Source organism: Enoplosus armatus, chromosome 4 (assembly GCF_043641665.1).
Source record: "Enoplosus armatus isolate fEnoArm2 chromosome 4, fEnoArm2.hap1, whole genome shotgun sequence".
Taxonomy (NCBI): Eukaryota; Metazoa; Chordata; class Actinopteri; order Centrarchiformes; family Enoplosidae; genus Enoplosus; species Enoplosus armatus.
Genome location: NC_092183.1, coordinates 14,314,749 through 14,336,264, shown reverse-complemented (window position 1 = coordinate 14,336,264; position 21,516 = coordinate 14,314,749). Strand labels below are relative to the sequence as shown.

At 42.5% G+C, this 21,516-nt stretch overlaps 4 protein-coding genes across 4 annotated transcripts; 2 read left to right on the top strand and 2 right to left on the bottom strand.

Moving 5' to 3' along the window:
• Positions 1-1,168: 1,168 nt before the first annotated feature.
• On the top strand, positions 1,169-1,918 carry tmem119a (transmembrane protein 119a). Its single transcript, XM_070903619.1, has one exon. The coding sequence runs from the start codon at positions 1,169-1,171 to the stop codon at positions 1,916-1,918; it is 750 nt and encodes a 249-aa protein (XP_070759720.1).
• A 5,046-nt stretch (positions 1,919-6,964) lies between these two features.
• Positions 6,965-8,634, bottom strand: iscua (iron-sulfur cluster assembly enzyme a). The gene is made up of 5 exons (XM_070904428.1): positions 8,524-8,634; positions 8,207-8,320; positions 7,990-8,100; positions 7,811-7,889; positions 6,965-7,501 (listed from the first exon to the last, which is right to left on the bottom strand). The coding sequence occupies exons 1-5, from the start codon at positions 8,623-8,625 to the stop codon at positions 7,410-7,412; spliced, it is 498 nt and encodes a 165-aa protein (XP_070760529.1). The 5' UTR covers positions 8,626-8,634; the 3' UTR covers positions 6,965-7,409.
• A 209-nt stretch (positions 8,635-8,843) lies between these two features.
• On the top strand, positions 8,844-16,785 carry sart3 (spliceosome associated factor 3, U4/U6 recycling protein). Its single transcript, XM_070903894.1, has 19 exons — positions 8,844-9,041; positions 10,023-10,149; positions 10,248-10,352; positions 10,446-10,630; positions 10,982-11,087; positions 11,618-11,742; positions 11,856-12,011; positions 12,706-12,844; positions 13,008-13,115; positions 13,208-13,285; positions 13,374-13,432; positions 13,899-14,008; positions 14,097-14,209; positions 14,296-14,372; positions 14,459-14,633; positions 14,740-15,191; positions 15,662-15,814; positions 15,962-16,146; positions 16,260-16,785. Exons 1-19 carry the CDS (start codon positions 8,844-8,846, stop codon positions 16,450-16,452), a joined length of 2,844 nt encoding a protein of 947 aa, XP_070759995.1. The 3' UTR covers positions 16,453-16,785.
• A 1,964-nt stretch (positions 16,786-18,749) lies between these two features.
• ficd (FIC domain protein adenylyltransferase) lies at positions 18,750-21,272 on the bottom strand. The gene is made up of 2 exons (XM_070904628.1): positions 20,990-21,272; positions 18,750-20,345 (listed from the first exon to the last, which is right to left on the bottom strand). The coding sequence occupies exons 1-2, from the start codon at positions 21,258-21,260 to the stop codon at positions 19,264-19,266; spliced, it is 1,353 nt and encodes a 450-aa protein (XP_070760729.1). The 5' UTR covers positions 21,261-21,272; the 3' UTR covers positions 18,750-19,263.
• Between the last annotated feature and the right edge of the window lie 244 nt (positions 21,273-21,516).

Sequence of the window (21,516 nt, the reverse complement as noted above, 5' to 3'; positions counted from 1 at the left end):
AAGTTTATTCAGTCAGTTGTACTGTCAGTAAATGTAGGTTTTCCAGGAAGCAGAAATATCTTCATCAGGTCTGTGCTGCAGTGGTCTGGTGTACAGCAGCTGCTGCCCAGTGTAAATATAGAGGCCACAGCCACAGGTCTCCCACGCCTCTGTGCTGCCTCTGGAACATAGCTTCCTTCTGGCTTTGGTGTGGTGGATGGGTGGCCTCCCTCTACTTTACAAATTATAAGGCCTTCAGCGCCAAACTCGCTGTCTCCACCCCAAATAAGTAATGGCTGCTCTGCTAAAATAGATCTGGTGCAAGATGAGAAACCTGAGTCAAGATGGATACTGGAGTTACATTTCAGATGGAAACAGTCCTTCTAAAACATTGTTTTATTTTCTCAGTATGTGTCTGTTGCATGAAAGACTTAACACTAGTTAGTATAGTGGGTCCCAACCAGAGGGTCGAGACACATCGACGGGTCACAAGAAAAATCTAAGGGGTCATAAATTAATTTTTATTTTTATCAGACTTTCGTCTAATCTTTGAGATTTACACTCATGAACTCACATACAGTACGTGACACCAAGAAATGTGCTTATTTGTTTAGTGCCGTTAGTGAGTTAGATGAGAAGGTCCATACCACCCACATATTTGTACAATAAATAATTAGCCAGAGAAGGTGCGTAGCTTAGCTTAGCATAACCATGGGAAACAGCTATCCTGGCTCTGTCCAAAGTTTAAAAATACACCTACCACCTCCTCTAAAGCTGGAGTATTGTTGTCACCTGGAGGTTGCCAGGCAACCTGCAGACTCCAGGAAGTCACTACACCAGGCCGCTAGTGGCCAAAAAATAGTTAGCATGTAGAGCATGTAACTCCTGAACTTTCTGTTTGTGTGCAGATTAAACAAACTGTGTTAATTAGTGAGTTTAAGATGTGTTGGTAGATGGAGTTTGTTACTTTTGTTACAAAGCCAGCTTGTTACAAAGGTAGCTTTCCCTGGCTTTTGCTAAGCTAAGCACCTCCTGGCTCTAGCTTCATAGGTAATGCACAGACATGAGAGTGATATCAATCTTTTTGTCCAAATTTTGGTAAGAAAGTGAATAAATGTATTTCCCAAAATGTCAAACTAATCCTTTGATCCTAAATTCAAGATTGTTGTTGCAGGACTCAGAAGAGAGGATGAAGTCCTGCTTGGTTTTTCTCGTCACCTGTGTGACCCTGCTCTCACTGTGGAGTAGTGTGTGTCACGCCACTCCTCTGTTCTACAACATTTCCATGGACGGCAGTGGTGATGAAGCAGAGCTGGAACTCCTTTTTCCAACTTCTTTCTCCACTCGGGCACCTGTTCTCATCACCGCTGCTACTGGAGCTCCCACCCTCACCAACACCATCACCACCACCATGATCCGCCTGAAGGACTTCGTCCTGACCAGGGTAGTGGACTTCCTGCAGGAGAATCTGCTCATCATCATCGTCGTGACCTCTCTTCTCATCGTCATGGTCTTCATCATCTGCTGTGCCTCTGCCATGAGTCATAAGCGCAAGCTGGAGGCCTACAAACCCCCACCTAATCCACCCAGGAAGTATGCAGCTGATAAAACAGGCGGACGCAAGAATTCAAGCGAGCTCCAGGAGAGGCCGTACGCCGTTGACCACGTCAAGAGGGTCCAGACTCAGAGCATGGCCTCCCCCAAGAACCTGCGCATGCCCTCCAAGGCTCTGGTGGGAGAGAAGGGGAGAGACGTCAGGTCGTCGCCTCGCCAGGAGGTCAGAAAGATCAGGGAGGCACAGGAGGTGGAAAAGCGGAGAGAGGAGCCCAAGCACAAAGACCAGCCGAGGCACAAGGAGGAGGTGCAGCAGAGCTCCAGCCCCAGCACCAGCTCCGGTCAGCCAGCCTGCACCTGCCATCTGAAAAAGGCCCACCACTAGGGCATGTTCAAGGCTGATGTTGACATAAGAGGTGAAATGTTGCAACCATGACATAAAAACAAGATCAGACAGGTTGGATATACCACACACATATGAAAAAATATATATAAATGCATTGTGATTCAAATCAGAAATTCCTTTTTACAACTGCTATTAAGAAATGTATTTGTGAGGCTCATGCCCTTATATGAAAAAACATAAATTTAATTTACGTTTAAATACTTAAATCTAAATGTTCATGAAAATATCAACTATCACCTGATCTATTATCTAAAGTAAAAATTCAAAAACAGCAGGACAGAAGATATGTGACCAGGAATCTGAATACTCAAGTGTGTGTGTTGCTGCATATATCATATCTATAAATGTTGCACCTCAAAGTGTTTGATTCATACTAAGATTAAAAAGCCAACACTTGATACCAGGTGATGTGGAGAAACATGCGGCTGTCTTTGAATGCCACATGCCGACAGCCTCTCAGTTTAAAGTGGCTCAGTGTTTGTCCTCAAGCACTGCAAAGACCTTAGTCCTGCAGTGGTCAACCAGTGTGTTTTATCTCAAGTCTGAGTCCCAACAGCCTAATATCATATCACTGTGCTGTTGATGTAGCGTCATTTCAAACGGTGAAATACAACGTTTTTCTTATGGATAAGGTTTTCTTTAGAGGAGAAAGACAAGAAAGATAATGGGGAGCCTGTAATTTCCCCTGCTTTCCAAATAGAAATGACAAAAATAGTAAGTACTCATGTGTTTTTGATACAGAGTATATTATAACTTCTTATGCCTGCCGAGACAGAGGAATCCCCTCAGTATGTCCTGCTGTACGCCATTTAGCAGCTAAAAGCCTGCCAAAATCTTTGCTGCTGTAAACAAAGCAAAGTGAGATGCCAGTAAAGTCAATTTGATAAGTAACAAAACGTTCTCTTTATATTTACATTCATATTTACTTTTCATTTTGTTTTCATAGCGTTATTTTATGTCGTATCATATTGTATTTTACTAATAGAAACCTAATTCACAAAGCTTTACGCCAAAAGCTCAACTTGCAACTGTGTTATTTCTGGGAAGCTGAAGTAAAAACACATCTACTGTCTGTCTGTCTACATATTTATTTGGTTGGTAATTTTGATCTTCAACTGTCAAACATTAACAGCAGGCTTTTTGGGGGGTATAAAAACTTTGTGAATCAGGGTTTCAGTTTTTTTAGTAACACTTATGTATAAGATAAATTATGGGTTTTGTTTTTAATGTAATAACTTGTAATGAGTCAAAAACCTGAGTACATGGCGGATAGTTAGTCTGTTTTTCCAGTGTAATAAGTTTAAACTTTAAAAAGTACTTAAAAACCAAACACTGAGAAGTTTATATTTGCCATATTCATCTGATTTTATTTGATTGAAAATTCAGATTACACTGGAGAAGATGATTTATAAAAACTCTCCAACTCACTGTCCCATTACTCAAGTGAAAGGTTGAAGGTGACGATTTATGGGCCAGACGTTTGTCATGTTGAAATACTCTTTTCCGTTGAACCTCAGATTGTTTTCCGCAGATGTTGACAGTTTTATTGTTGACAAAACGACAGTTTTGTTTTGCTTATGTTTAATAAAATTGTTGATAATGATGTTTCTGTCAGTTTTGAAAAAGTAACAGTGAAAATGGTTTCGTGATGAAAGACAAATCCAGCCAAGAGGAAACCTAAGATTAGAAAAGGCGAGGAAGGTCTAAAAAAGAGGATGCTCGCAAAGTGCACATTATGTTCAACTCTGGAATCTGTAATTTTCAGCTGCGTCCACTTGAGATTGGCCTTGGTGAGGCAGCTGGCACCATCACACCCAAACACAGGACTGCAGAAGGTATTAGAGCCTGGAGATGACGAGAGCCCCCTTTGTTCTTCACTGGCTACTGTACAAGATCGTTTAAATATTTCAACAGCAGTAAACCAGATACATACAGAGCCCTTTGCTCCAAAACAAGAGCTCCTGCATTGTTTACACAAATCTTGGACACACTGATTTGTTCCAGTGAAGTTCAAATAACGCAAGTAACTTTTCTGTTGCATATTTTGAACGAGCAATGAAATGCTGCCCTCATGTGAACAGTGCAAGTATTGATTTATCATTTATGTATGTTAATGCTTTTCTTCTTGCATTATATCTTCCATCTTTGATATACATCCTGAACACATCTGGAATCTATTGTTAGAGTATATAAATGTATTCAATGTGATTAAATATTGCTAAAATGGCCGAAGCACAAACATTTTTGAATAAAAATAGTTTGATCTGAATCACAAGGTCAACTTGCTGAAGATCAAACCTTAAAGATGACAGCACAGCAGCTCAAGAGCAGGCGTAACCTTGTGGCGGCTGCAACGTGAGCCCTGACGGAGATCTGCACCAGGGTCAGATTCCCCGCTCTTTTGTCAATGAGGTGCTAAATAATTCGAGAAAATACTACCCCTTCACTTTCACTCTTCCCACCAGGTGACGGGAAGACACACGGACACGGGACCACCCAGCAATGCTCTCTGACCGAGGCCTGTTTGCTAGATTCACTGTTTGTTTGAGTTGTAAGAACCTCGACCTTTGGTAACCTCAGATGAGGGAATATTTGGGTTTAATTTTTTATTTTTTTACTCAATATCTCTTGCTGAACTTCCTGCTCCATGTATTTTGACCCTTTTCACTGTCTGCCACTGACAAACAATAGGACCTCTCAATCAATTTGAATGGTGAAGAGGATGCAGAATAGGTAACACAGCACCTTAAGGCGGTCATTAAACTTTGATGAGCATCTGCCTGGAATTCTCAAGAGCAGCATCAGTGGTTTAGATCACTCTTCAGATCAAGTGAAGACCATGAGGTGACAAGACAGCCCATCTCCTCGAAGGAGCAGATAATACAGGAATAGGAAAATGGTAAGTCCTTAGGCCTTTATTCATTTATTCTAATAAGTCAAATTTATAAGGGGTTTATACGTTTCTAATAATGGCTTCATAAATATATAAAATACATCATTTAGTGATGAGAACAACTTTTGGGTTGTCAGGTTGTGAAAACTCTTTCTAGCTGGTGAGCCATAAAAGCTTGTTTCTCACTTTCTAATAAGCCATGAACTCAGTTATAAATGCTGACTCATTGTAAATTCATTAATAAAAGGCTCACAGGTTTCTCAAGTCTCATAAGCCACCAGCAAAAGGTGGTAATTCATGTGCAATTACAATTGTTAATTAATCATTAATAGATGGTTCTTATGATCAAGTCTGAGGTTGTAAATGTGAATACGTAGTTAATGAATGGATTTTGGTCCAGCAGCTCTCTTCTAGAAGGTCAGAGGTCAAACAGTTCATCAATGAGGTTCAGCAAGAATTCAAGAGATAAGAAGACAAAGCAAGTGTCACGCTGGAGGAGAACGAACACCAGCCAGAGGTTTATCACAACCTCTTATTAATGTCTCATATCTGATCCATAAAGAATTAAAAAATGATTCAATAAATAAAGCCATTAATTACAACTTATACACCTTATTATAAAGTGGTAACTTTTTGTTTTTACTTAAAGGAAGTGAGGCATCAGCATGTTTCCTGATACCTTTTGTTCTGCATGTATCTGATGTGGCCACCTCTCCTCCATTATTCCTCACAGTGAGTCATGCTTTGGTGCAGATGTGGTGTCCTACTGGTCCTCAGCGTCTGTCCTCTAGCCTGCCTCATAATGTCTCCCTGTCCTCCCGGCTGCTGCTGTTCTCGCCCAGGATTTGTGGTTTTGTGCGAGTCCCTGGGTCTCAGGTCGCTTCCTCGCTCTGTCCCTCTCAATACCTCAGCTCTATCCATGGCCAAAAACCAGCTCTGTAACGTGGACCACCTGCTGCGGCCCTTTTCTGGCCTGCAGGAGCTGAGCCTCAGTCACAATCTGCTGGCCCGCTTCCCTCGAGGCCTGCCTCCCAGCCTGGAGTCCCTGCTACTGCAAGAAAACCGCATCGCTTACATCACCTCGGGCGCCCTGCGGCAACTGGGGAACCTCACGCGCCTGGATCTGGAGGACAATCGCATCCGGGCCATCCAACCAGGGGCACTTCAGGGTCTTAACAAACTGCAGGTCCTGACACTGAAGGGGAACAAGCTTACAAGCCTCCCTCCAAATCTTCCTCCATCACTGATCCGTTTAGACCTCTCAGCAAACTGCATCTCTGTGCTAGACCTGCCCTCGCTGTCCGCCCTGGTCAACCTGCAGGTCCTGAAGATCAACAGCAACTGCCTGCGTTCAATCCCAGAGAGGGCCTTCGACGGCCTGGCACGTCTCAGATCTGTGGACCTCAACAACAACCTGTGGGTGTGCGAGTGTGACATTTTGTATCTCTACCGCTGGCTGCTGAGCGGTAGGCTGAAGATGGCCACAGACCTGGTGTGCTCCGAGCCCGTCCATCTCGCTCACCGTCTGCTTCTGAACCTCTCTGTCGTGGCTATCTGTCCTCGTGTCCTGAAGCCACACCGACTGGACCTCAACTCTGCGCTGGAGATGCCCACGGGACCAAGCTCATTTGAAAACAAGAGGTATTTGGGAAACTTGACAGAGCAAATATCACAAGAAACCACTGTTGGACTCCTTCCAAAAGATGCTCTCAAGACTCACTTATCACATGAACACTACTCTTTAGAGACCCTTACCTACGAGGAGTGTTTGTCCGTAAATATAACACAATCGGTCAGCCCACCTCATTTAAAAACAACTGCTTCTCTTCCTCATGAGAAATGCAGAGACAACATCACAGGTCGGTACCCTCACATTAACACAACCTCAGCGGAAGGGACACAATCTTTGCTTTCCACAAACAGAGATGCACCCTGGCCCACTCCCGCCCCCCGACCGTTCACACAACAAGACTCTGCGGCGGTCATCTCTCTGCTCGCTGTGTTGTGTGTGTTAGTAGCTCTCCTAATGCTGGCAGTACTACTTGTACTAAAAAGGGTACTTGTGCGCCAACAGAGGGTGGCTCCGCTTGAAGTGGGATCTGGTGGATGACATCAGCACAGACACACTGAAAATGTTTTTACTAATTTAATTCACAATAAGTGCAGAGTCTCATACAATATTCTGTATTGTGTTTTTTGTATGTGTACTTCAGTTGTTGAGTTAACTGCATACTCATACTGAAACCTCCACGAGGGACCAGTGATTTTATACAATCAAGCCAAATAAAGCGTAATGCCAAAAAATATAACCTGTATATATTTCTGAATTTGGTTGTGTTTCTGTGTAGAAAAGCATCACAGAGTAGCAACAATGCCAAGCTCCCTTTAAGGATCAGAGTTGTCCGAGCTGAACAATATGGGAATCTTAACTTGAACCCACAACCCTCTCACATGGAGATTTTTAAAGGTATAAAACTCCCAGAAGGGTGCAGGACCTGATGTAGAATTATGGTAACCAATCTTCCAGACAGCACTGCAGTGAAACATTATGCGCCCATAATGGATGATGACAACATATTAACTGGTGGCTCGCACACGTTCCTCCTTCTTGTCCTGTTGTTTCAGTCTGTAGTCTGACAGCGCTGCTTTTATGGCATCTTCTGCAAGCACTGAAAGAAAAGTGAGGAGGTTTAAGAAACACTTTGAGCATGAAATGAACCACAGAAATTACTTCTTCTTTTTTAAACCAGGAAATATACAGCCAGGTGACAAATTATAAGACAACCTGAAGAAATGAGCTGAGAAACATGACACTGACTACTTTAAAGTGTATGAAAAAAAAATAAGGGAATATTTTGGGGGATTATGGTGTTCATTCCTCCGGTAGAGTTTCAGAAGTTTGTCAAGCAACATTATGTTTTCAGGTGTAAGATAACACTGACTTTGTGTTAGCAAAGTTTGAACTGCTTTGAACTTACTAGAGCAATGAAGCTTGACTGGAGGAAGGCAGAGTTCTTTGGCAATGTCTGTGTTCTTGATCTCCAGAGCTTCATCAACCTGCAGGATGTCAGCAGACATATTAGATCCTCAACACAAAAAGCAGGACTTGTAAAGCCATTGTTCTCCTTTCCTTTTCATCTGTGTCATACCAACTCACCGACTTCCCCTTCACCCACTCTGTTGCTAGAGAGCTGGAGGCAATGGCTGATCCGCAGCCAAATGTCTTAAATCTTGCATCAACGATCTTGCCATTTTCGTCCACCTGGATCTGGAAACAATATGGAGTCAAACACCTAGTTGTACGGCAGGAAGTTGAAAGTCGTGACAGCAGTAACTAGGCTGTAGTGGACCCCCGCTCTTGTCCTTCAATTTACCTGAAGTTTCATTACATCACCACAGGCCGGTGCACCCACCAATCCAGTCCCCACATTCTTGTTGTTTTTGTCTAGGGAGCCCACATTTCTTGGGTTTTCATAGTGGTCCACCACCTCGAGAAAAGTCGCAAACAGAAAATTGTATCTCATCTGTTGTTTTGAGTCATGTGTTAAAAAAGATACGACAGGGCTGGTAAAGTTAGCCACACCTATTGTCAGACAACACACACGTAGGTCGCTATGCTAACTGTCAATAAAACTCAAGTGACACGGGTTGGTTACAATAATGGGTTAACAGTTTAAAAACATATTGTTACCTTTTTGTGATATGAACAGAGAGCATTCAGCTGCGGGCTGAATAACCTTCTGCTAAACAACAACAGCGAGGACGCGGAGCTTCGTAAGGAGAAAATCGCCATGTTCAGATACCGCTGATGAACGGAAATCAACGAGTAACCACGAGTGAAGACGGGCACTTTCTGTTGATAAGCAAGTGAAGGCCGTTGAAGGAGCCCCTGCTAGCGGCTAACAGCAGCCGTTACACGATACGGGCTCCACGGTGGGCTCCGTGTCAGGCTCCACCTCTCACGATACTCCGGGCGTGTTAGCTTGTTACCAGGCAGACAGCATTTCCAACATGGCAGCGTCAAGCAACGCAGAGCAAACGCAGTTGCAAGATATGGAGGAGGAAGACGCAGGGATGGAGGAGAGGGAGATGGAATCGGACGAAGAGGAGGAGGAGGGAATGGGAGTAGAAAATTCAGACGACGAAGAGGACGATTCGTCGGAAGATGAGAAAGAAAATGAAGCCGAAATCCAGCGGTTGGAGGAGCAGGTAATTAGCCAACAACCGAGCCAAGCTTAGTTAACTGACGTTAGGCGACGAGCTAACGAGAATGAATGGATGGTGAACAAAGTCTGCAACAATAAGTCAGCAGCTTTCAATGTGTGAGCTGCTCTGGTTGAACAGAAACTGCAAATATACTTATGTTAGCTGCTGTTATCCAAAACAATTAAATGAGCGCGTATGAAACGACGTCATTCACATAGCTGTCGTGATTAGCTAGCTGTGCTGCTAATGTGTGATGCTAACGGCTTGTCTCGTGTCACACGCGGCTTTTTTTATTATCTGCGTCCTGTTTGACACTACAGCTTCCAGTGTAGTTAGAGAGAAAGCACATGTGTATAAATAACGTACACACTGTCCAAACTTTATTGGGAGTCACGTGTAAGGTGTTAAATCAGTTGGATTGGTAACGTCTCATAACGTTTTTCATAATTGAAGCTGTCGCAGTGATATGATAAACGTACTCTTATAACAGCAGAGAGATAAACCTAAGTTTATAAGTTACTGCAGCATTACTTATATTAGACTCAGTTGCCAGATTATTAGGTACAGTTAGCTAAAACTAATACAGTCTATTACAACAGTCCTGTCATAAATCCTGCCCTCATTAAGGTTATATTGTTTTTGTTTTAACAGTTTGAAAGATGTGTTCATTCAACTTGGTGATCATTTTAGAGGTTGCAGTTTGTGGTGCTGGTGAATTGTACTGCGTTATACTGCACTGAAAAGTGTATCATATATATTGTATATATTGTACCAATTCTTGTGTGTCATTGTGTAAGTTGTTAAACACATTAGATTGATAATGTCATGATTTAATAATGTGACAAAAATGAAATATGACATTTTCTTTGTCAGTGATACTAAATCACTGCCAAATAGATACAGAAGAAGCATGTTTTAATTAGGATATATTTAATTGTATTGTTCAGCGTCTTACCCCTGTTTCATCTTTGTGTGATTTTTCAGCTGTCAATCAATGCTTTTGACTACAACTGCCATGTGGATCTCATCAAACTACTGAAGCAGGAGGGAGAGCTTCTTCGTCTGAGAAAGGCAAGGCAGAAGATGAGTGAACTGTTCCCACTCACTGAAGGTTGGTGCATATCTAATATGGTTTTGGGATCAGACGAATCAGCTGACAGCAGCTCTGCATTATTTGCAATTTAAACCACATTTTGTTGAATCCTGCAGAGATCTGGCTCGACTGGCTCAAAGATGAGATCCGTCTGACTGAGGAGGAGCCAAACCGGGAGAAAGTATATGAACTTTTTGAGAGAGCCATAAAAGACTACATCTGTGAGTGCATCGCACCAGTGTTACTGCCTTTTGAATTGACATTCAGTCATTATAACACAATCTTAATATTAAATTTTGTGTCTTTATACCCAGGTCCAGATGTCTGGCTTGAATATGCTCAGTATTCAATTGGTGGCATGGGCTCACCAGGTGGGATAGACAAGGTGAGATCCATCTTTGAGAGAGCTGTGACAGCTGTGGGGCTTCACATGACCAAGGGACAGACGGTGTGGGAGGCGTACAGAGAGTTTGAGAACGCCATTCTGTCCACAGTACAGGTTTGTGTTTCCATCACTAGGAGAGATTTTATCAGGGGTAAGACACATGCTCTGTTTTTTTGCAGTTTGATTGCATATATATGCCAGAGAGAGATGTATTTTGAATGATGCAATTTCATATATTTAATAGACAATATATGATAGACACTTTTACTGTTGTACAGCAGTTAAGTATAGTTGCAGGTAATATCACTGTGTCTGTCAGGTTGTTATTGTATCGAATCATGCTTTTGAATGACAATCCACTCACGTAACTCCGAATAAATACAAATACTTCAAATGCTTTGATGTTAGACTAAATGGGCCTTTGCTAAATCATGACACCATTTTCTCTGCTGCATTTCCTCTCAGCCTCCCCCTGGCAGGATTCCCAGCCGTGAGGAGCAGGAGCTGCTCAACACTCAACTTGGGCGAATCCATACACTGTTTCGCCGCCAGCTGGCTATCCCCTTAATGGGTAAGCATGACGCCTCTTCTGTCCAGACGGGCTGCTGTAAAATGGGCAGGATTCCTGTTCCTGTGAGGGCCGTTTGTCATAGCCCACCTGAAAAACTGTGAAATACCCCATTTAAAAAGATGCCTTCTGGGATAAGTTGAGTGTGGCACGGTTGTGATGTGGCTTTTTAAATGCCATACAGATTTAGAAAGAGAACACTCCTCTCCAGGCCACGACCAAGCTTTCAGTTTATTTCAGGAGTGGATGAGAGATAGCCAGATGGTCCAGTATTGTGTTGTTTTTCTGGCCCAGCTGAAGAGACATTTCTCTTGTGTTTGAAACTTTTTTTATCTGAACCTCTCACTTGTTTAATTGCTCACTGAAGTATGGGACCGAGATTAGGCATCATACATTAAAACATTTGCAAATGTAAATCTCTCAATGTTGCTCTTTTGCATGTTGTTAATACTGTAAGTAGTGCATGTATCTTTATTGATGATGTGGGAAAGTGGCTTTAAACTTTGAGAACATTGTGCTCTGTTGCTTTGTAGACATGGAAGCCACCTATGCAGAGTATGAGGAGTGGTCTGAACATGGGGTGCCTGAGATGGTCACAAATCAGTACAAAAAGGCTTTGCAGCAGATGGAGAAGTACAGATCTTATGAAGAGTCACTGGTAACTGACTTTTTCTAACTTCTCTTGGGTGAAACAGTATCTGTTACAGTTGTTTTTATAATGTGCATAGTTTTTGCCATGCATAACATCTGCATGCTGTTGTCTTGCTGCAGCTGGTGGCAGAACCTCCTAAGCTGGCAGAGTATCAGGCTTACCTCGACTTTGAACTAAAGGAGGGCGACCCAGCGCGGATCCAGATAACCTTTGAGCGGACTCTGGCAGAGAACTGCCTGGTACCAGACATGTGGGCAAAATGCACCACCTATCTTGTGAGTATTGGTCAGTGTTTGGCGTGGTGCTGTCTTTAAAGGGCTCCCAGTCAGACTGTAATGTTTGCTGTGTAGAGTTTGGACTCGTTTCACATGCCATTACTTCCCAGTCCAACTGCTCTTAATCAGCACCTAAAACTTGCCAACTCAATCGTCTGCCAGCAAGGGCCTAACAACTGATGATCACAGTGTGGCACTGAGCTTATCTTGATAAATTACAGCCAGTGATGTCTCCAACAGCTCCTCTTGAAATGGATTCATGGGTTCTTATATCATTTAGTTTGGTAGTTTTAAACAGTAAACTTGGACAATAACCAGTGATGCATCAGGTTGATAATCATTCATCTGAAAAGTGGAGAATGATTCCATTAAAATGGTTCTTGTCCTTATTTATATAGGATTTCCTTGTGGCCACAGTGTTGTTAAAGTAGCCATGTCTTGTATGGAGAATGTTTTTTCATGACCAGATAAATTTTATGTTAAATGTGATTCTGTACTACTCATAATTTGGTTTGGCTGGTTTCCTCAGTGTTTAGCAACATGCAAAAACAACCAGTGTACATTAATTTACTCTTCAGTAATGAAGGAAAATCTGGTGGGATGTTAGTAAATGTGACTCTTGAAATCTTCAGTAATAAATCTTTCAGCTTGTTTGAGATTATTTTAACCATTTTCTTATTTGTTCTCTCTACAGGATCGTCAGCTGAGGATCAAAGACTTGGTTCTCTCCACTCATGAACGTGCTGTCAGGAACTGCCCCTGGACCATGGGTCTGTGGAAGAGCTACCTGCAAGCTCTGGAGAGGCATGGAGCTGACCATCACACTGTCTCGGGTAACAGCTGGAGTGCAGTGTGAAGCTATGAGATAGTTGGAGAGCCATGTCTTGAATATGTTTTTATATACTAGTGCTCTTATGAGGAAATATCCCAGACCTTTATTTTGAAGTATTGGAACATGTTTGGCCTCATCATGTAGTACCTTTGTCTTCCTCACAGATGTTTTTGAAAAGGCCCTGAATGCAGGTTTCATTCAAGCAACGGATTATGTGGAGATTTGGCAGGCGTACCTCGACTACCTGAGGAGACGTGTGGATTTCAGCAAAGGTGAGAGCAGTTGTGTGTGGATTTGTGTTTGTGTTTGGAAACTGTTAAATTCACTCGTTGTTCCCTTGCTGATGGTGTTTTCTTTTTTGCAGAATCAAGTAAAGAGTTAGAGGAGTTACGAGGAGCATTCGCTCGGTCTCTAGACTACATGAAACAAGATGTTGAAGAGAGTAGGTGGATTTGAGTCCGACTGAGATTTGTTTTTTGTGGTATTCCTGGTTTGGTTTTTGTGTAATTCATTGTCTTGTTTCACTGTAGGGTTTGGTGAAAGCGGAGATCCTTCTTGTATCATAATGCAGATCTGGGCAAGGATAGAGGTATTATGACGACCGTTTTCAAGAGTTGGATTTCTGTGATGCCGAATTGTGTTTAACCCTTTATTGAAACTGTTTTTTGTGTTTTATTTTGACTCATTTTATTTATTAATGGAATTAAAGGACAAATGCAATGAGGTTGTCCATTTTAAACTTATAGCTCAAGTGTTTACAAGTACTATACTTATGCTACCAAATGACAGTGAAGCATAATAAGATCACTATTAAAGGCCTGTTGAGATACATGTGAAGGACAAGTTACTAAATTAAACAACTTTACTTTTCCCAAAATGTCATTTTTTAGTTGAATTTGTACTATTAAAGATAATCATTTATGTGATCATCTCTGTTAAATGCTCAATAAGGAAAGTCATCTTTTTGATATAAAAAAACCCATCAATGTCACGTGTAATATGGAAACAGTATAAACGAACATCACATAATTTCCGTTTATTTTCCTCCCTACCAGGCCCTCCACTGTAAGAACATACAAAAAGCCAGAGAACTGTGGGACAGTATCATGACTAAAGGGAATGCCAAATATGCCAACATGTGGCTGGAGTACTATAACCTTGAGAGGTCTGTCAATCCATGTCTGATGCCTTTGTGACTAATCATTTAGTCAAAACTTGTATATGGTGTCCTTGATTCTTTACTTTATCCATAGGTCTTATGGAGACCCTGTTCACTGTCGGAAAGCTCTCCACAGAGCAGTTCAGTGCACCTCAGACTACCCTGAGCATGTGAGCGAAGTCCTGCTCACCTTCGAGAGGGTGGAAGGTGGGTCCCAATATAAAAGTCATAGTGAACATAAAAGTAGGGAAGATTTTCATGAATGAATTGTCTCTCTGCATCCTCACCTGCAGGTTCTCTGGAAGACTGGGACGTGGCGGTGCAGAAGACAGAGACCCGGCTAAACAGGATTAATGTGCAACGAGCAAAGGTCGGAGCACATATCAGCTTTGTGCTGGGCAGGTGTATCGTTTAGCTGCTTTTGACTAATGTGACCATGTTCTGCCCATCTGTTAGGAGGCTGAGAAAGAAGCCAACATGGCTCGCCAAGAGGAGGAGAGAGTTGACCAGCGGCGGAAGGCCAAGACAGACAAGAAGGCTCAGAAGAAGACTTTCCAGAAGGGAACTCGAGCCGGGGAGAAGAGGAAAGCAGAGCACAATGTTGATCGGGATGAGTGGAACGAGGACGCAGGTAAAAGAAGATAGTTTGTATGATAAACCTTTTTATTTTTAAGCAAAACTTACACTTGAGAAATTATGTGTTTCCTAATGTTTCCTTCCATTTGTGACGGAATAAGCTCCTAAAAGGCATAGAGGAAACGGGAACCAAACCACAGAGGAGTCCATGGAGACGGAGACAGGACTCTTTGGGAGGAACGCTCCCCCTGGCTATAAGCCTGCTCCGCCTGGCACTAAAAAAGCCCAGCAGGGAGTTGCAGCCACTGCCCAGAGGCAGAACGATGACAAGCCAGAGCTTCGCAACGATAACAGCAGTGTTTTCATCAGCAACCTGGCGTACACTCTGGAGGAGCCAGAGGCAAAGCTCAGGACGCTGTTTGAGACCTGCGGTCCCATCAGTCAGGTTCGCCCTGTCTTCAGCAACAAAGGGGGCTTCAAAGGCTACTGCTATGTACAGTTTGAATCCCCAGTGTCTGTCCCTGAAGCCCTGAAGCTGGACAGACGGGAGGTGGAGGGCAGGCCCATGTTTGTGTCACCTTGTGTAGACAAAAACAAAAATCCTGACTTTAAGGTAAATATGAACCCAAGTAGACATGTTTGTTTTTAGAGTATCTGCAGGTCTTGAAAGGTCCTAAAAATCATTCATTCATCAATTTGCTCAGGAAAGGCATTAAAGGGTATTAAATAATCTTAAATGTCATTTACAAATTCTTAAATTTTTTCTATTGCCTTGAACTTAATTTTTCATTTTTGATTGGTTAATCCAACTATCCATTTTATTCAATTTATTGGGGTCCAGGTCGCATTGATTTAGTTATGTCATTAAGAATTATTGTCATACTGCTGGGAGGTACTGATGAAATGTGATGGAATAATCAATAATTGTTGGTCATATTGTCTCTCCTGGTTTTCCATCATTTTGGCCGGTATGACTGTAAAACAGGTGTTAGATTCTAAAGTCTTACATTTAACTTGGTGAACCCTACAGAAACCCTGATAACGTGCAGTACAAGTGACCACTTCACTTTCACGTCCCTGTAGGTATTTAAATACAACACATCCATGGAGAAACAGAAAATCTTCATCTCCGGGCTGCCGTTCTCCCTCACTAAAGAGCAACTGGAGGAAATGTGCAAAGGTCATGGCACCATCAAAGATGTTCGTCTGGTCACGTATCGCTCAGGAAAACCTAAGGTGAGACATAGAGGAGGACAGTGTCCAGGTGTTTGGCTGAAAATAATCATCCTGATTGATTAATGACCATGCAGATGCTGAGCAAGATGAAGGTATATAGAGTCTGTTGTTGATGTATTAACCCTCTCCTGCTGTGTGGCTCTGCAGGGTCTGGCATATGTTGAGTTTGCAGATGAAGCCCAGGCTTCTCAGGCAGTTCTGAAAATGGATGGGACAGAGGTAGAGGGCAACAAAATCTCTGTTGCTATAAGTAACCCTCCTCGCAGAAACATGGATAAACCCGGTTCCAATAGGCCCTCGGCAGACATGACGCCTCGCCAGGTCTATGGATCGTAAGTGTATTGACTCACTTCACGCCAAATGAAACATTCTGAAAGCGCACCATTCTCAGATATATATAGCTGCACAAACATAAAGTGTGTATTTATGTGTATTCTCTTTCCAGGAGAGGAAGAGGGCGCACCCAGCTCTCATTGCTCCCTCGTTCCCTGCACCGACAGAGTGAGCCTGTCAGCAGAGTCGAGAACGGGACTGCACCTGCGCAGGTGCCGGCGACAAGCAGCGCAGCAGTGAACGCTGCTGGAGAGACTAAACCTTTGTCAAATTCAGACTTTGCCAGGATGCTTCTCAGCAAGTGAGAAGATGAGCGAGAGAATTACGACCGCCTTCACACTGAAAGCCATCATGTGTCCTTACAAATTAGTGTTGGTGATTTTTCTGTAATTGGTTACCTGGCTTCCCTTTAATCTCAGTCTTGTTCTCGTCATCCGGTCTGTGAGATTGCCTTAATCGCCGAGCTCCTGCCCTCCATCACAACCAAGACTTTTCACCAGTGTGACAGATTGTTTTTGTTTTTGGTTTGTTTGAAGGTGGCTGGCAGGCTATTTTATAAAAAGTGTATCATATTTGCGTGTAAATATACTGTATCTAAAAGTGTACGCCTCGTGTTGCAAAGTGTCTTTTTTTGTTGTTGTGTAATGTGAAAGGGATCTGAGAGAAACACGCGGGAGAGTATTTTTTTAAATATTCAAAACAGCCAAACTTTTGAATGTTGTTTTATTAAGGTTATATGCAAAAGTCCAGATGTGGTGTAATATAGTTGGTATGTGTGTACATAAGTTGGATGTGTTGCAGTGATGAAAAGACATATCCTCCCGATGTTTTTAGGAAACCTAGGATTTTTGTTGTGTAACTTATTTTGATCTCTGAGGACACAGCTAACAAGGCTTAGTAATGATTTATTTTTTCTGATTGTATAGAACAACTAATTCATTATTTTCGCATAATACCATCTCTGAGTAACCATCTGCAAATTAGTATTAATTCATTGGCTGTATCGTAGCCTGAGAGCATGTTATTACAGTATGAAAACTGCCCTCATGTCATATCACACTACTCACGCTTGATATTAGTATTTACAGAACTACTCTAAGTATACAGTCTGATCAGTCATGATTTCTGTTGTCATACCTTCATCACTGTTACTGTGACCTGTCTGTTCAGGGTAAAAACATCCATCAAATCACAGATGTTTTAGATATCAGTCTGACTTTATGTGCTGTTGACAGAAAGAGACATTTGCAGGGAAATGAACCATGTTCCCTTAATCTTGTGAATTTCATAGAGTGTATGTGTAAGCAAGGTGTGAATGATGCTGAAGAAATGTGTCTAATTGGCTGCTTTGGTGGCTGGACACGTCGCTGTGTCTGTGTGTTTTGAACAGTTTGGATCTTCAACTTCACATGAAAATGAATTTCCCTAACAGTCTAGAGCCACAACGACGAAATGAAATGGCAACTATTTTGATAATCGTTTAAGTCGAGTTAAGTGTTTGCTTTTCCTTTTCTTACATTATGGTAAATTGAATGTATTTGGGTTTTGATAGGAAAAAACAAAACATCTGATGATATCGTCTTTGGTTCCAGGAAACTGTGATGGGCATTTTTCAGTTTCTTCAAGTTTTGTAGATGAAACAATTAAGAAAATAATCGTCAGATTAATTGATAATGAAAGTAATTGTTACTTGCAGCCCTGCAAGAGTCCATTGATATAAGAGAAGACATGAGTTAGTTTAGGGTGTTAAAAAGAGTTAGAATATAACCAGAAATGCTAGAAAGTTCATGTGTGTACACTGTAAGTGAGCCCTTTAGAAAGTTACAAACTGAAACCTAAGTAGATTTATAAATGTGATGTGGACCTGGTTTTCTGTCTGTGTTCAGTAGAGTTGAATTCGCCCTCTGAATGAACTTGGTGTGGGATGAGCCAGTTAGCTGATAGTATTCTGGGTGAAGAGGCTATTTCTGTCATCTACACATATTTAGGTCTGCAGCTCCTTCGACATGAGAAGAGAATCTATGCAGTTTTTCCATTTCTGTTTTCTCACGTTAGGAGTCGACCATGTGTCCACTTGTCTTGTTTGGATATTAACAGTTCTGTACATAATGTTCAGTATAATATTTCCAAAAGGTCATCGTAGTTTGTAATAAATATAAATCTAAGTTTTCAAAACATGGAATACAAGCTATACGTATTGCTCTCACCACAGTGGCCTGATCTAAAAAAAAAAAAAAAAAATCTAAACATGTTGGTCTCTAGAAATCACCTGTTTTATGTTCAATACTAAAAGGTGGTATGTGTGCATTGCTGTTTTGTATAATTTCTATAGTCAATGTTTTGAATTTGTTATAGAGGTAAATAATAAATGGCTATTTTAAGTTTGTTGTTCAACAGTATTTATTTTCCTGCTTGTGTCATTATCTACCCTTGTGTTTTTGGGTCCCGTGTAAAAAAAAAGTCATGTATTTTTTTTCTGGTCTAAAACTTGTTTTAATAAAATCATGGAAATCTTCTTTGGTGCCAGCATGACACTCGCAGCTTTGTTCGTTCTAAAAAAAAAAACTTTATAACCATAAAACATTAATGTAAGTAACAACACTTTTATTTTAAAATAAAATAAATAATCAAATACATGAAAGTGCTTTACAGTGTTATGAGACGTCATCTTTAATCCAAAGATAATGAACTAAAATGTTCACACACACTGCACATCCGCAGTATCTCAAGTCAAACGACATGATAAGAAAGCTTTCTTTCCTCCTCACATCAGTAGTCAAACTTCAGATTGGATTCTGATGGGAATTAAAATGCATTAACACTCCTATGGGGACATGGTTACAAACTAAAAGTGGGGAAAAGGTTTCTCTTCATTGTGCAGGAAAAAGATTTGTATGAAAGCAAATCTAAACACAGCAAAATCTGATTTCAATTTAACATCCTGCAGCAGTTTCACTGACTTCAGCACGTAAAGAACTCAAACCGAAGATATGGCCATGGGACAAGGCAACTCAATACATTTTATGATAGGATTGTTATCAAAGAGCTTTTAAATTAATCACAATCTCTCCCTGCATGCTAGCGTCTCATGCTCCCTCTCTCCTCCCGTCTCCAGCTCAGTTGTGGATGGGGATGGTCTGCTTGCAGTTGGGACAGGCCTGGTCCTGGCCGGCTGCTGGCAGCCCCACAGCGTGCTCTGTTGTAGAAATCAACAAAGTGTCCAATGTAATTTCTGTACATTTGGCTATAAAGCGAATGAAGGGCCGTACATCCCCCTCATTGGCTGTGTCTAGAGCTCCATAATACTCTGCCCTTTGTTCTTTGCGAATAGTGATCGGTGGGTATCGCGCTTGCATGAGCATGAGGTTCATGAGCAGCCGCGATGTGCGTCCGTTGCCGTCTACAAACGGGTGCACATACACCAGTTTGTAGTGGGCGAGAGCTGCGTACTCCACAGGGTGCAGCTGCAGGGCCTCCTCTGAGTTGAGCCACTGAACCAGCTCCTGCATGTGTCTCTGCAGGTCCTGAGGGTGGGGGGGGATGTGGTGGCCCACAAACACCTGGCTGGTGCGCAGCCTCCCTCCCTCCACCGGGTCTACATAGCCGAGCACCCGCCGGTGAATCTCCAGGATGTCACTGACAGTCATGGCTCCTGTTCTGGACAACAGCGTGGTGTTGATGTACTTCATGGCTGCGTCCACGCCGATGGCCTCGTTCTGCTCCAGCAGGCTCTTCCCGGGGACGGCATAACGCGTCTCGATGATGTGACGGATCTCAGATAGAGTGAGCGTGCTGCCTTCAATGGCCACCGTGTGGTAGATGTGGTGGTAGTAGGTTTCCTCCATCACTCGGCGGAGTGCAGAGTTGCCTTTAGGAATGGACATGAGCCGGCGCACTTTACTGTCAATGATGCCAAAGTAACGCTGGTCAATCTCTTCCACCAAGGGAAGAGTTCGGTCTCGGCTGACCAGAGCTCTCTCATTACATGGCGAGATGGCCAAGGCTTTGGTGTAGAGGTGGTCTGCCTGGACAACATCCTTCTCCTCCTCCAGAATGGTCCCCAGCTCCGTTAGGGCATCCACAAAGTCTGGATTCATGCTGAGGGCATGCACCAGCAGCTTGTGAGCCTTCTCCCTCTTCCCTACCTTCTTCATCTCCAGAGCCTGCAGCAGCGCTGCTTTGGCCTCCAGCTTCATCTCTGCAATCACAACACCATGGACAGCGTCAACTCCAACACAGGTAAAACAGTATAGAGGTAATAATACAGCAGGTCTCAACGACAGGGCTGGGCAATACTGAAGATAAATATCATGATATCCAGTAGTGATCATTATATATATATATATATATATATATATATATATATATAAAATCACTGAGTCACAATACAAAGACACAATAGAACTAGGGGGAGATTATCAACAATTTGAAAAATCATTCACACAACTAATATGCAACAGCCTATAACCTATATTGCAATTCTTTTCATTATCAATTAACCTATTGCTTATTTTGGGATGAAGTGATGTCATTTGCCCTACAACACGTGAGAAAAGTGTGTGAAGGCCCCACGAGAAGTTGTCCAATTGCTTGTTCACTACACAGTCAGAAACCTGAAAATATGCAATTTACAAATGATAAGAAACAGAAAAAAAAGCTGAACATCATCATATTTAAGAACCTGGATCCCTGATAAATGACTTAAATTACTAATTAAGCTACTTTTAAGACTCGAAAGAGTGAAATTACATTGGAAATAGACATTAAGAGAAATCTTATTTATGTTGTACTATTGCATGTGTATGGTATTGAGTGAATCAGTACACCTCTTCTTGTTTGTACCTTTGCTCGGCTTGGCCCTCTGAGGCAGCAGATCAAGGGCAGTAAAGGGGACAGTGAGGCTGGTGGACTGCACAGCTGGAGGTGGCTGAGAGCTTCCCCATAGCTGGCAGCGGAGCTGAGCAATGCCCTTCAGGGCGGCGCAGCACTGGTCCTCCACCCCCACCAGGGGCAACAGGAGGGCCACCAGAGAGCCGAGGAGGACACACAGCAACGGGCCCCATCCTCCGAGGACACGGCCACTGGTGTAACGCCACACCGTCACAGCAGCCATGATGAGCCCAGGTTAAATCCTCCATCCTCTAGTGATACGGTCCCCCATGTATATCCTCCTCAGCTAGGAGAGCCGAAGCGCGGCCGACAGGAGGGAAAACACGGTCAACATGACAGCTGGGAGTCAACAACACTGTCGAGGAAATTCAGCTCAGTTACTCAACTTTTACAGCTCGTGCGTTAGCTAACGTTAGCTCTCTGTCGCATTTAAGTTCAAACTCAATAACACCGACGAAATGAACGATTAGACGGCGGTT

Coding starts and splice junctions, on each gene's coding strand:
- sart3 (XM_070903894.1), top strand. CDS start 8,844: ATGGCAGCGTCAAGCAACGCAGAGCAAACGCAGTTGCAAGATATGGAG. Junction 12,012..12,705: donor CAAAATGCACCACCTATCTT/GTGAGTATTGGT, acceptor TTCTCTCTACAG/GATCGTCAGCTGAGGATCAA. Junction 13,116..13,207: donor ACGTGTGGATTTCAGCAAAG/GTGAGAGCAGTT, acceptor TCTTTTTTGCAG/AATCAAGTAAAGAGTTAGAG.
- ficd (XM_070904628.1), bottom strand. CDS start 21,260: ATGGCTGCTGTGACGGTGTGGCGTTACACCAGTGGCCGTGTCCTCGGA. Junction 20,346..20,989: donor GAGGGCCAAGCCGAGCAAAG/GTACAAACAAGA, acceptor TTGTGATTGCAG/AGATGAAGCTGGAGGCCAAA.
- tmem119a (XM_070903619.1), top strand. CDS start 1,169: ATGAAGTCCTGCTTGGTTTTTCTCGTCACCTGTGTGACCCTGCTCTCA.
- iscua (XM_070904428.1), bottom strand. CDS start 8,625: ATGGCGATTTTCTCCTTACGAAGCTCCGCGTCCTCGCTGTTGTTGTTT. Junction 7,890..7,989: donor AGTGGGTGAAGGGGAAGTCG/GTGAGTTGGTAT, acceptor GACATCCTGCAG/GTTGATGAAGCTCTGGAGAT. Junction 7,502..7,810: donor AGTCAAGCTTCATTGCTCTA/GTAAGTTCAAAG, acceptor CTTTTCTTTCAG/TGCTTGCAGAAGATGCCATA.